The following is a 13,635-nucleotide window of genomic DNA, read 5'->3' on the forward strand; positions in this document are numbered from 1 at the left end:
GAGCTACTTGACTATTTTTGTTATTGCTACTTTGATTTTTATTAATTGTAAATATATGTTGGCTTTTTGGAAGCGACAAAAAGTAGTTCAACTCACCCACCTTTTTAAGAGGGACTGAAGAACCAAAATGGAAAGTATTTTCACCCAACTTGAAATAATTCAGAAAAGGTTCTAAGCAAGATCAATCTCCTATCCCTCCCCTTGACAAGACTTCTGATAACTCACAAAGGGGCAGCCACCAGGCTCTGAAGCCTCAAGTGTGTGTTTGTATAAATTCACAGAAATGTATCTACTCTGAGGGATGAAGAGCAAAAAAGGTTTCAGCAGCTTGATTTAGAGAAATGGGACATCAACCTGGCCTTGTTGGTTTCACCCCTCCCATCCTCCTGCTGCAGGGAAATGGAGATGACGATCTAAACCATTTGGTTTAAAGATCATTGTCTTAAGAAGAAGCATCAAGTTCAAGTTAACATGACTTGACTCTTAAAATGTGTTTACAGGTCATCATGTTTATTCCTAGATCACAAGTTGAGCATCTATGAGGTGGCCTCATAAGAGATTGGTATTAGACTTAAAAATTCTGTAAATACTTTTCATTTTTCTTGGGTTTGATTTTTTTTTTTAATGCCTAACTATCACCCATACTCAAAGAAGTAAGCTGATTTGGCTGAGTCCCAGAAACTACCACAGCTGCCTCCCTATAAAGTCAACTTTCTACAATACAAAAACAACAAAGTGATATGGTAAGCAACAGAAAGAATGGTAAAAGCTAAGTAAAAAAATTAAAAAAGAATAAAATTGGGGAATAATAGCCTGGCCAATGTGGCTCAGTGGTTGAGCATCAACCTATGACCAGAGGTCAGGGTTCAATCCCAGTCAGGGCACATGCCCAAGTTGTGGGCATGCAAGAGGCAGTGATCAATGAGTTTCATCACTGATGTTTCTCTCTCACTCTCTTCCTCTTCCTTCCTCTCTGAAGTCAATAAAAAGATATTTAAAAACAAAACTGAGAAAGAATAAATATGATAAGATCAAACCCATTTTTAAATGTCTAATAGAATTTCCATGGGGCTTATACATGGGTCCTGGTTTCGCTTTTAATAATAAGGAAATACTACACAAAACAAAGAAACATTATTTTAGAAATAGTTATTAGGATTTAGCCAGATATAAATTTCAGTATTCTAGGTCATAAGTGTAAAACAGCTATTTTAAATGGCTGTAACCAAATACCCAAAGTATGAATGCATGCTTACTCCTTGCCCTAAGTGATAGAGGATATGATTATAGTAAGATTATTCTAAATTAATTGCATTGCCTATAATATTGAATACTACAACCATACTGGGATGGATGGATGGATGGATGGATGGATGGATGGAAATGATAGATAGATAGATAGATAGACAGACAGACAGACAGACAGATAGATAGATAGATAGATAGATAGATAGATTTGTGAGAATATAATTTCCTGAAACCTGCCTATGCTATCACCTCCTAAAACGTATTCATTTGGTCCAAACATACAGAATAAGAACAGTACAAAGGATGGTAATTCTTAAGTCCAATCCTGTGTTCTTTCTTCATCTTTCCTTTGACCCATGCATGCATGCTATCACTGAGAAAAATGATGATGTCAACCTTTTATTCTCTAATTTTTTCTGCCTTCTCTCTTCCTTTACACAGCATGGTCTTTCTTTCCACACTTAAAATATGTGAATAGCCAAAACCGGTTTGGCTCAATGGACAGAGCATCGGCTTGGGGACTAAAGGGTCCCGGGTTCAATTCCGGTCAAGGGCATGTACCTTGGTTGCAGGCATATCCCCAGTAGGGAGTGTGCAAGAGGCAGCTGATCGATGACTCTTTCTCATCGATGTTTCTAACTCTCTATCTCTCTCTCCCTTCCTCTCTGTACAAAATCAATAAAATATATTTTAAAAATAATAATAATAATAAAATTTGTGAATACCCAGCAATTCCACTTCTGGGTATTTATCTGAAGAAACCCAAAGCACTAAATTGAAAAGACATATATCCATATGTTCATTGCATCATTTACAATAGCCAAGATACGAAAGTAACCTATCCATTAGTAGAAGAATGGATTAAGAAGTAGTGTATATAAATAATGGAATATAAGGCAGCCATAAAAAGGACTGAAATCTTGTTGTCTGCAACAACAGGGATGAGCCTAGATGGTATTTTGTTAAGTGAAATAAGTCAGACAGAGAAAGACAAATGCCAGATGATTTCATTTATATGTAGGTGGAATTTAAAACAAAATGAACACGCAGAACAGAAACAGACTCAGAGATACAGAGAAAATTTTGACGGTTGCCAGATGGGAGGGGTTTGAGGAGTGGGTGAAAAAGGTGAAGGGATTAAGAAGTACAAATTGGTAGTCACGGAAGAGTCATGGGGATGTAAAATACAGCAGAGGGAACATAGTCAATAAAACTGTGATAACTATATATGTTGTCAGATGGGCACTATATTTATCAGGATAATCATATCTTCCTATTTAATAAAGAGTGAATATGCTAATTGACCATCACACCCTCACAAAGATGGTGGTTCCCTACAGCCAATAAGAAGGGAATATGCTAATTGACTGTACGCCCTCAAAGATGGCAGGGCTCACAGTCACAAGATGGTGGTGCCCAGTCCCCTCAGCCCCACAGTGGCAGCAGGTGCATGGCAAGGCCCAGCCCACTGCCAGGTGGGTCCAGTTGTACCAGGCACCTGCCTCCGGAGTCCCCAAGTCCCCTTAGACCCCCAGCCACCCAGGGACAGCCCAAGGCACAGCCAAGCCTCGGATGGTGGCTGCCCAGCCACCCAGGGCTGGCCCAAGGCACAGGCAAGCCTCAGATAGTGGCTGCTCAGCCAACTCCTGAGGTGCAGGCAAGCCTAAGTTGGCAGCTGCCGAGGCACCCAGAGTCACCTGAGGCTCAGGTAACCAAGGCCAGCAAAGGCTTGCACTACTGACAGTGGCAGCAACAGAGGTGTGATGGAGGCATCGCCTTCCCCTGATCACCAGGTCACCTCCCACCCCTGAGGGCTCACAGTCTATGAGAGGGGAGGGGACAGGCCAGGCTGAGGGGGACCCCCCCCTCCAGTGCATGAATTTTCATGCACCAGGCCTCTACTAAGTTATATAAATGTCTAATAACTAGGTTGTACGCATGAAACTAATATAATATTGTACGTCAAATATAATTGAAAAATAAAAATATTTATTCTTAAAAATCTGTGAATAACTGTCCCTGCTCTTCGGTGCCCCCACTGTCCAAAGTATTTTACTGCTACCACTCTCTGCATTGAACACCTGGTGCTTTAACTCCTAAGGAAACCATTACAGCACTCAACTTTCCAGTGGCCCAAGGCTTGGCCCACGCTTAAGAGGTATGAAAAGTCAGGCATCAGCAGCTCCCACCCCTCCTCTGGCTCAAGTGAGGGCAAAGCAGTCTGCACAGAGCTCTGTGTCTGGTCAGTCTCTGAACCCCCCATGTGGGGAGCCAACAAGAAGCCAGAGACCAGAAACTCTATGGACGACCTTCAGAGGAAGTTAGGTGAGGCTGGGATTCTAGACCTGAGACATTCTGACTGCTCTCTTCATGGTTTATTCAATTGAATTAGTTCAGGAAAAGCAATAAAAGATTCAAAATGAATGAAAGAAAACAACACCTTATTCTCATGTTTCTCACTGTGGCTCCAGGGTGTAGAATAAAAATAGTGCATATTGTAGAGGGCTAATGCTCATAAAACACAGCTGTCATCACTGGAGACCAGGCTGCCCTGGGGTGGAGAATAAATACTGCGGGAGACGCTTCGTTACCCACTTGATATTGCATTTTTAACAGCTCTACTGGCATGTGGGTGTCGAGATGAGAAATGGCACTAACAATGGAGACATCAATGGCTCCTGGCTCTGCCACATATTTTATCTCAAGGGCAGCTATTATTTTAAAGAATTTTTCATAATGTTCATAGAGCATCTTTTGGTAAATGTACTGCTACTTGTGTTTTCTCCAATCCCTTGCATAGAATCTGACAAAAAATGTGATTTTTCTAGGGAGAAAACAGATACCTATTTCATGAATACTAAGAAGTTATTTTTTAATCCTGAACATTGATATTAAGGAAAAAAAAATCACATTCTCCCCAGTAGTTCCAAATTGTAATTCTCTCCGTCAAACTGGTTCCTTTAAAAATACAATTGCACATTAAGAGTGTAACAAAATGTCTGGAAGATAGAGTGAACCACTGAAAGCTATATACCAGTAATTGCAATGGAAATTGTTTTAAAAGATTAATTTTGTCATTAAGAAAGAGCACATACTTTTATTTGACATTTCTACTATGTAGTTTTTTGGTAAGTGGCTGGATTCTAAAACAGCTCTGTTAAACGGATTGACTTTAGCAGTTTTCTTTAGTATAACACAATTTAATTTTAAAAAACTCATCAACCTTACATCATATAATATACATACAAACACATGCATATTATATATGTGTATTTGTGTGTGTGTGTGTGTGTGTGTGTATATATATATATATATATATATATATATATATATATACACACACACACACATATCTCATACATACACACTTTAAAAGCTGCTGTTTTGATACAAAAAAAAATGTACAGGAGAATAATAGTAGTTGCATGTCACTTTGTTCCTTTATAAACCAACACGAGGATGTCTATTTTATACCTTCCTTGGAAAGCACTGTACCTACAACTATATAAAAGAAGCATTGGTTTGAATAGATGTTTGTAACCGAAAGGTTTTTCTAGCTGTTCTGATCCACTGGGAGTCACCAATGCTAGAACCATGTGTAAGCAACAGGGTTTGTGCTTCCAAACTCTCAAGAGTACAAGTCCATAGAAAAAAGGAATGAGGAGATTTTTTAATTCACCTCTGTTTGACCTCTTCCCACCACATCTGAAGTATTGGTTAATAGTTTTCCTCCAAATCCATTTCCCAAAAGCTATTATATTAGGTTTCAGCATTGCTACACTCACAATAACTCCTATCGTTGGGTCAACCAACAGCACAGCTTCTAAGGTCATCTAGAAAATGACACTGAAGCATATCAACCAAAAATTTTAAGCAGCAAGACCTTTTAGAATTCTCTTACCCAGGGGCGTGAGAATAACAGGCTTCTGAAAGTAATGATGCGATTCCCTAGGCCAGTGTTTCCCAAACTTTTGACATATGTGTACCCCTTCTATAATTTTCGTAACGCTGAGTACCCCTTGTACTCATGAGAACGTAGAATTAGGCACAGCTAAGCACGGTGCAGTGCATATCCCCACCAAACTCCGATGCAACGCGTTACCCCACCAAACTCTCCGAGTACCCCTGGGGGTACGCGTACCACACTTTGGGAAACACTGCCTAGGCCATTTACTGTTTCCCATTTTCCTTTGATGGGCATCAAAGTGAGGGTTCAGACACTTAGGCTTTCACCATACTTGAGAAAATAAACAAACATTTTATAGCTCTTCTTGCTAAGCCACAGTATTGTTAATGCACTGTTAATGCTCCATATGAATTTGTTAAGGAAGTAGGTCACCGGATTTTTCGTGGACCAATGGCTACGGGAAATACGATATAAATCAGAATACGTGTGCTTATGATGAATTCTCTTAATTGGGACCTGGGGCATTCCAGATGTTCGGCTCCTGTGCGCTCCTAGAAAATAACCCAAAGGATGCTGGTTTCTCGTGTGGAGGGCAATTCCTCCGTTAAGTAGGCCTATTTTTGTCAGTACACAGAAGGCTATACTAAGGTATCTTCCCAGGTCTAAGAAATAATGTTATCCTCTGAGAGGATGGGATTAACTATCTGTAGAAACTACCTTAAGGCAACAGATGTTGATGTTAGTAGCATGATGAACAGAGAGATTTACTGTAAATCCATCATTGCTAAAATCAGTTAAGCACTGATGTTTCATAGATTTTTTAAAAAAGTAAGTTAGAAATTATTCAAGATTATTTTTGTAGTAGCTTTGTCTTGGGTGTGAGAGAAAAACACAGGGTGGTCCCAGTGTTCACCATCCTTGGCCTATTTTACCCACCAAGTTCATGGTCTGGCCATAAGCTGGGTGTAAAGTTTGGGTGTAGGTTATGGTGGGGGTGAGGGAAGAAAGAAATACTTTGAGATCATCTGCCTTAAAAACAAGTAAGTCTTCTCAAGATTGAAGTCCAGAAATGCAATCAAAGATGACTAAAAAAGTAAACAAGACTGATGATCTACTCTAAAATATCAACAAATCTCACGGCTGAAATTGTGGTAAATAAGATCAGAAAAAGAGGTACAATGAAGGAACCTGTACTCAGGATATAGGGCATGCAAGATGGTTCCCATCCATCCTTCTCGGCAGGTCTAACCCAATGGTGGAGGCAGATGTCTCAGGGTATTCTACCGGGAAGTAACAAATTCATCAACTAATGCCCCTCATATTCTCAGTTTGACAAGCAACCTTCTGATAGGATTTCCTTCAGGAGGAAAAAAACCACTGACTGGCCAGTTGACATGAGTATTAGAGTATACATGGCCACATTGTACATCAGTGAATGGGCAGTCACTGCCAGGCATTGGTCATAAGTATTCCTTTTTGTGTCAACAAGTCTTCTGCAACATAATCAACTCTCCATTTACTATCAATGTGGAACTCCTCTGTCTGCCAATGTGTAGCACCCTACTTTCTAAGCAGGCCTCTCTTTATATTAATTATCACATATGTTTTGAGTGCTCCCAGATGAAGGAATTTCATGTTTCCCAGACAAGATAGTTCTTACATGCAGAACAAAATGAAAAACCACAAAGTAGAATTCACTTCAAAATTCCTGTCAAGAATTCTCCAGATTCCACAACTTCGTCTATTCTGTCTTATGTATGCCTTATGCAACATAAATTGGGGAACAAGTTTGAACAAAGATGGTCAATAAGACCACTATCCTCTATAAAGATTTTGTGAACCCGATAGATCTGACTAAAATCATATTGACAATTGCTTATAAATAAATCTTTCAAAATATTGGGGAAAATGTTAAATGAATAAAGAATGCCCTGTAACATCCCCATGTCTATATGGGATTGATTCAAATAGGAGTGTGCTGAAGAAGAATGGGTGTGTTCAAGTGTTTCTATGTTCTACATGGACAAGTACACAGCCAGCATCAGCTACAAGTGATAACGAGGAGTCCTGTGGGAAGAGATAGCATTGATTGGAACAATACTGTGATAAAAGCAGACAGCAACTACAAGCCAAGGTTTTGATGGGTTTAAATAAGGCAGTTCTTTATTCTGGTGTAAAAGGACTGCCTGATGCCACTGTCCTGAGTAGGATGGGGGGGAGGGGAGAGATATTTGGAAGAAAGAGTGAGATAGGTATGATTCCCTAAGATGAGAATACTGGTATACAGGTGTCTAAGTAGATACAGAAATTGATGGTGGCCTCCACAAATGCGTGCCTCCTGAATAACGGTAAATGTGTATCTGTTGCTTCTCAAGTATCTGGACTTGAGCCTAAGTCAGGAGGAGTCTCTGTTGTACAGAGAGACATGTGTCTCAGTTCTCCTGCACCTTGCTGCTTGACTGTTTCCCCCTGGATTTGCGGAGCAGGGCCTGCCTCCCGGTCTATACAGGTCCCATCTATTTCTCACCATCAACTCCACAGCAGAGCAAGTCATGATGCTCTGCCCCTGAGGCAAAGGACAAAAATTTCTCAAGTTTAGTTAAAAAATTACATTATTTTTTACAACTCAAGTGTAAAGGTCCAGACTATATCCTTCCACTATTTTTTTAATTAATAACTTACTACATCATTATATAGAACAAAAGACATCTAAAAAAATTCCCAAGTCATTCATTCGATTCATTTATTACATTTCAAACTAACTTGATAGGGATCAGCTAGAAGGAAAACAGGAAGAACACATTCTTATTTTTTAGGTGACTCTTGTGAGCCCTCAAGTCAAGGTCATGAGACGTCAGTCTTGTGAAGGATCAAAGCACAGGCAAAACCCTCTAATGTACACAACAAACTTTTAAATCACAATTAGTTGCTCTACACAAGCTAATGAGAATATTGGCTCTACTGCCTCTTCCATTTCTCCTGTACTGAGACCTTAAAGAGGAGAACATAAGCAACTTAAGAAATAGAAAGAGTGGCTGCAAGGAATGCCATTTCCTCAATGAGGTGAGGAGCTGATCAAGTTGTATCCTGACAGACACAGTGAAGTAGAAAGCTGAGAGATCATTACATGAATATAATATACAAGTGTAAAACCTTCTCCCTACATGTAAGCTTTGTTTTGTTTTGTTTTCTCTCCATATGGTTTTTTAATTTGGCTTTCAATTTGCATTTCCCTGATGATTTCAATGATCTTTTAATGTGCCTGCTTGCTCGCTGTTTGTTTAAATCTCTTGCATGTTTTTACTTGAGTTGTTTCCTTTTTATTGGCTATTGAGATTGACCTGCATCCTGAATCTAAGAAGAAATCAAATGTTCTTTTGAAGTTATTCTCCCTCACTCTGTGGGCTGTCTTTTCATTCTCCTAATGATGCTTTTGAAGTTGTAAAAGTCTGTAATTTTGATAAAGTATGATTTGTCAATTTGTTCTTTTATGGTTTGTAGTTTCATCGTCCTGCATAAGAAATCTTTGTCTAACAGAGTGTTTCTCTGGTGTTCCTAACTAGAAGTTTTATAGTTTCACATTTTAAAATTTTATGATCATTTTCAGTTAATAATCTACTTCATTAATTAATGTTTAAGTATTAATTAATGTTTGTATCTGATGAGAATTATAGATAGTTCATCATTTTGTGAATGGATATCTAGCTACTTCATTACCCTTCATTGATGACTTTCTCAATGGAATGTCCTTTGTCAAAAATAAGATGTCCATATACATGTGGATCTATTTCTGGACTCTCTATTGATCCATTTGTCTGTCTCCATGCTAATACCCTACTGTCTTGATTACTATAGCTGTATCAGTCTTGAAATCAGGCCAACTTTTCCTTTCTTTTGCAAGTTGCTTTGTCTATCGTGAGTGTTTTACATTTCCATATTAATTTTAGAATCAGCTTGTAAATTTCTACAAAAAAAATGTCTGCTAGGATTTTAATTAGGATTACATGAAATTTATAGATCAATTTAAAGGTAATTTAATCAATCTTTTAAGAGTCACAAACAGTGGCTATCACATATCTCTATTAATGTAGTCAAGTAAAGTTAAGGGCTACCACTGGAACAGAAGGTTTGTGTAAAAAGCGAGAGTAAGTCTCTCAACTGATAGTTCGAAGACTGGAGGGGGACATAATGTGAATTCTCAGGGTTTAGAAAGAGTGGGGCGTTGGTTGTGGAAAGCGGAAGGTGTGCTCATGAAGAACATTGTGAGGTGCTTCTAGCTGGGGTGGGTTGTCGTCCTGATTCTACAGCTACGTCGCTCTCCAATGTGTGGGCCTCCCGGCGTAATGATCACTCGGAACAGATTTCTGTGTGTGTTTTTAACCAAAGTAATAACTAATTAAAGGCAAAAAAATGCAAAAACTGAAAACATGGAACATTTCCCATTCTCACTGCACAGTTCATGATCAAAGATCCACATACCATTCCATTATAATCAGCAAGTCCAGAATCAACTTTTTATAAAGTTTACATTGAAAATGGCAGTGTGAAAGAAGGTATAGAATGCATGTGTGATGGAGAAAGGATGGTGGAGGAGAAGAGATACAACAATAATTTATAAACTATTGAAAAATGAATAATAGTACTCTTTAAATGTGGTGAAGTGCTTTTTCAGGGTCTGAGATAAGGATCTAATAACAACCACTATTCAATTCTAACAAACTGGAATTAAATGGCACATCTATGGAAAATGTAATGAGAATTATGCCCTTACCATCTGCTTTCTTTGAGTCATTTCCGACAGTGGATTGATCCTTCTTGTCAGCCTTATTTTTACCCTCTTTCAAGTCACCTGCAAGTAATAAACATAACAAAAATAGATTATGTAGACACCTAAGGAGGAAGTTAGAAATAACTTTAAACCTGTCAAGATTTTTAAAAAGAGAAAAGGTACAGTATAATTTTAGTCATGAGGGGGTACGTGTCGGATGTAAATGTCCTTTAGACCACAGATTAGGTTCTAAATATTGGTTTATGATCTGAAAATTAAAATTAAAGTTTCTGCCCAGCCAGTGTTGCTCAGCGAGCATCGACCCAGGAAACAAGAATTCACTGGTTCGATTCCTGGTCCGGGATTATGCCCGGATTGCGGGGCAGGCAGGAGGCAACTGATTGATGATGTTTCTCTCTCTCTGTCCCTCTTCCTTCCTCTCTCTAAATAAATATATTTTTTAATTGAAAGTTCCTGTTTAACAGGGTTGTACTAAAGGCAATGGTGTTTATCCTCAAGAAAGGCAGTTCAACTTTATTATTAGGCTGTGGAGGGGGGAAGAGCCTGGGTTAAATGTAAGTGATGTCAATGAATAGCTTTTTAACTTTTAGGTGCTTCCGTGTCCTTATCTGTGAAATGGGAATATTAACATCTCTTTTATAGGCATAATGAATGCATGGACAAATGCATTTCAAGTACTGAATGTGGTATCTGACACATCATTCAATGACAATTATTATTATTCTAAAACAGAGCTATAAATAGCATTCTAATTAAGGAGCTTGTCGAAATGTAATTGGCAAAAGTTAAGAAACGCTAGCACACAAATGTAGAATGAAAACGTCAAAACACATTTAAATTTATGAGGGAATGAGGGAGATAGTGAGGATGGTTCCAGAAGTATTTAAGGAACTGGATATTTATAGGTATTTGTAAAATGTGTTAAAAATAGATTGCTAGGTTAGAGACAAAACTGACTATGTCCTACAAGGCAATAAAACCGTAACCTTTGGGGTCATCTCCTCTACCAGTCAAAATCTATCTTCACAGGCCTGGGCTTGAATCAAATAGTAAATGACAAAGTCAACAAAGTCACCTAGAGGAGGGGTCAGCAAATTATGGCCCGTGACCATGTCTAGTCTGCTATCTGCTTTTGTAAATAAAGTTTTATTGGAACATGGCCATGCCTTCATTTATGTATTTCAGGGCTGCTTTCTTGCTGCAGTGGCAGAGTTGAACAGTTGCATCAGAGATGCACAAATTCAGCACTGTTTACTATCCAGCCCTTCAGAGAGAGAGGCTGCTGACACCTGTCTAAGAGAACTACCCTCACCCCCCACTCCATCCCCACCTCCCCACCCCACATGCAGTCTCATTCAACAATATGCCAGTGATACATTGAAAAACATGGCACCTCTTCCCCCAGCACTATTCTCAAGTGTTGGATGCTTTTTCTTACCAGTGTCTAATAGTAGCTTTCTTTTTTAGCCTGTGTAAAATCAACAATGCATTACCACTAACATACTAGTCTTATTGAAGCAAAAGGACCCTAATAATAAATACAACCAGGAAGGAGCAAGCCGGGCCCAAGAGATATTGACCTTTTTTGTTTTATTTGTGCCAAGCATTGTGCATCACTTCATTAAATTCTTATAACAACCCATTATGAAGGTGCTGTTACTGGCAGGAGGCAAATTCATCAATGTTTAATTCACTAAATGACCAATCTGCTGAACAACTAACTCACCAAATGATTGAGGAGGTTTTTCCAAGCTTGAGTTTTTCCTTCATTGCAGCTACCTGTCTACATATTGGTTAGTCTGGGCTTCATGCATTCACCGGGCCCCACCTCTGCCCCTGCCCTTCCATGTGGGTCTCCCTCTGAAACTGCCCCTCTTGTCCACCACAGCCCTGGTTTAACCATCTGTCTGACAGTTTTTGAACAAATGGCCGATTGATCTTTCCACAAAGAGGGTTTGCTTAAATCAACCTGTGAAGAATTGATGTGAAACCCCTATCATCTCCATGTTATGCCATAAATGAAGTTACTTACCATGATAATCACAGATGGGTCTGATTGTAGAGGCCAGCCTCTCAACTACCGTATTTTGGGACTTTCCTAGGAAGCTCAAGTTTTAGACTTCAAGATCCTACTGATGGCACCACTTCTAAATGCCTTTGACCTTCAGACTGATAAATGGCTTTTTAAGAAGAATGCAAGACCATTTTTTACCCTGACATCTTCTACAAAGTAAGTACTTTTAATGAAATGTGACAAATCCTAAACTATGTTAGAAGTCAATAAACTCTCCAAATTTTCCCATTCTTAATTCTGAAATAGGTTGTACTGGCTGGAGGGCGGGAGGGGAAGGGCAGCCACAAGCAGGAGGCGTGTAAGTAAAGACTGTGGTCATCACCCTCTATCATCACCAATGGTCAAAACTGATGAGTTTCTTTGGAGGTGCCATGAAATAATCCATATGCTGGCTCGTCCCTGTTTTAAGGATGGCAGAGATGACTCAAGGATCTTGAGCCTTGTAGTCAAACTAACTGCCTATAGAAAAATGGCCTTTCGGTACTCACCGAGCCTTCACACCCTTAATGCACTCTATGCTGAGCCTTTCAGGTTGCCCTGGACCAGAGCTTTTCCCACAGATGCAGCAAGATCAGGATGCCTTCCAGAAGCCAGCAGGAGTAGTTCAGTTTGCCAGATGCTAACCAGCAGCCCGTGGCAGCCTGCCTTCCCCTCGGTCGGGGCTGGGGAGGCTGAGGGGGAAGTGCCTGGATGGAGACCAGCACTTAGCAGATCCTGAAATTGCTCCTAGGGGCCCCAACCCCCGGAACCCCACTCATCCAGGGTCCTCCAGTTCTCACCCCGAAATACCTTGGGCGGCCACAAGGAGGGGCGCTGGAAAAGTGGCGCTTGTTTGATGGTGTTCCTCAAGGAAACCCATTGGGTAATTTCCCACGGGTTGTGTATGGAGTAACGGCTGCTGTGAGCGGTTATAAATCATTTTAATTAGGCTGCTTCGACTCAGTCCCGAACCTCCATTAGCCTTTCTGATTATCCCTCTAAACGAATTTCTTTTTTCCACCTCTCATTTCACACCTAGATTTTAGGGGAAATGGAAGACAACTGCTTACTTTGGGACATCAGCACAGCTGTGAAACTCACCAGGCTCGCTGGACACTCAGGCTCCTGCTCTGCTTCTCACAGGCTCCCCTGCCCCCTTCGGAGCAGTTGCTGCCACTTCTGCCCGCTCTGGGCCTTTGTGAGTACCCCTCCCATGGCACAACTCTCCTGGTCACCAGCAAGCCTGTGCTCATTCGCTTCTCTCCCTGGCCAGACCAGGGGTTGGCAAGCTGTAGCCTGTGCACCAATCCTGCCCTGGTTTCATATGGCCCACACACTAAGAACAGTTTTTACATGTTTTAAATGGTTGAGGTGGAAAAAGAAGACTATTCCATGATGTGGGAAAACCATATAGAATTCAAATTTCCACTTTTATAAATAACGTTTTATGGGAACTCAGCCATGCTCATCTGCTTATGTAATTACCTTTGGTTGCTTTCACGCCAAAACAGCAGCCCTGAGTGGCTGCGATGGAGCCCACATGGCCTACAAACCCCAAAATATGTACTTCCTGGTCCTTCACAGAGGGGAGTGTTAGCCTGCAGTAAGCTGACTACAGGGTGTTTGTGGACGGTGGCT

At 40.2% G+C, this 13,635-nt stretch overlaps 1 protein-coding gene across 8 annotated transcripts in view; it reads right to left on the reverse strand.

Moving 5' to 3' along the window:
* Positions 1-13,635, reverse strand: part of PDE1C (phosphodiesterase 1C) — a gene marked incomplete at its 3' end in the record, with an annotated part of 257,690 nt that overhangs the window by 29,002 nt on the left and 215,053 nt on the right. For all 8 annotated transcript variants that reach the window (XM_084896855.1, XM_084896859.1, XM_084896858.1 and 5 more), the window contains one exon: positions 9,927-10,004. In XM_084896855.1, the coding sequence (XP_084752981.1) occupies positions 9,927-10,004 (78 nt within the window). The remainder of the gene's footprint in view (positions 1-9,926; positions 10,005-13,635) is intronic.

This window comes from Pipistrellus hanaki, assembly GCF_964339955.1.
Source record: "Pipistrellus hanaki genome assembly, chromosome: 10".
Taxonomy (NCBI): domain Eukaryota; kingdom Metazoa; phylum Chordata; class Mammalia; order Chiroptera; family Vespertilionidae; genus Pipistrellus; species Pipistrellus hanaki.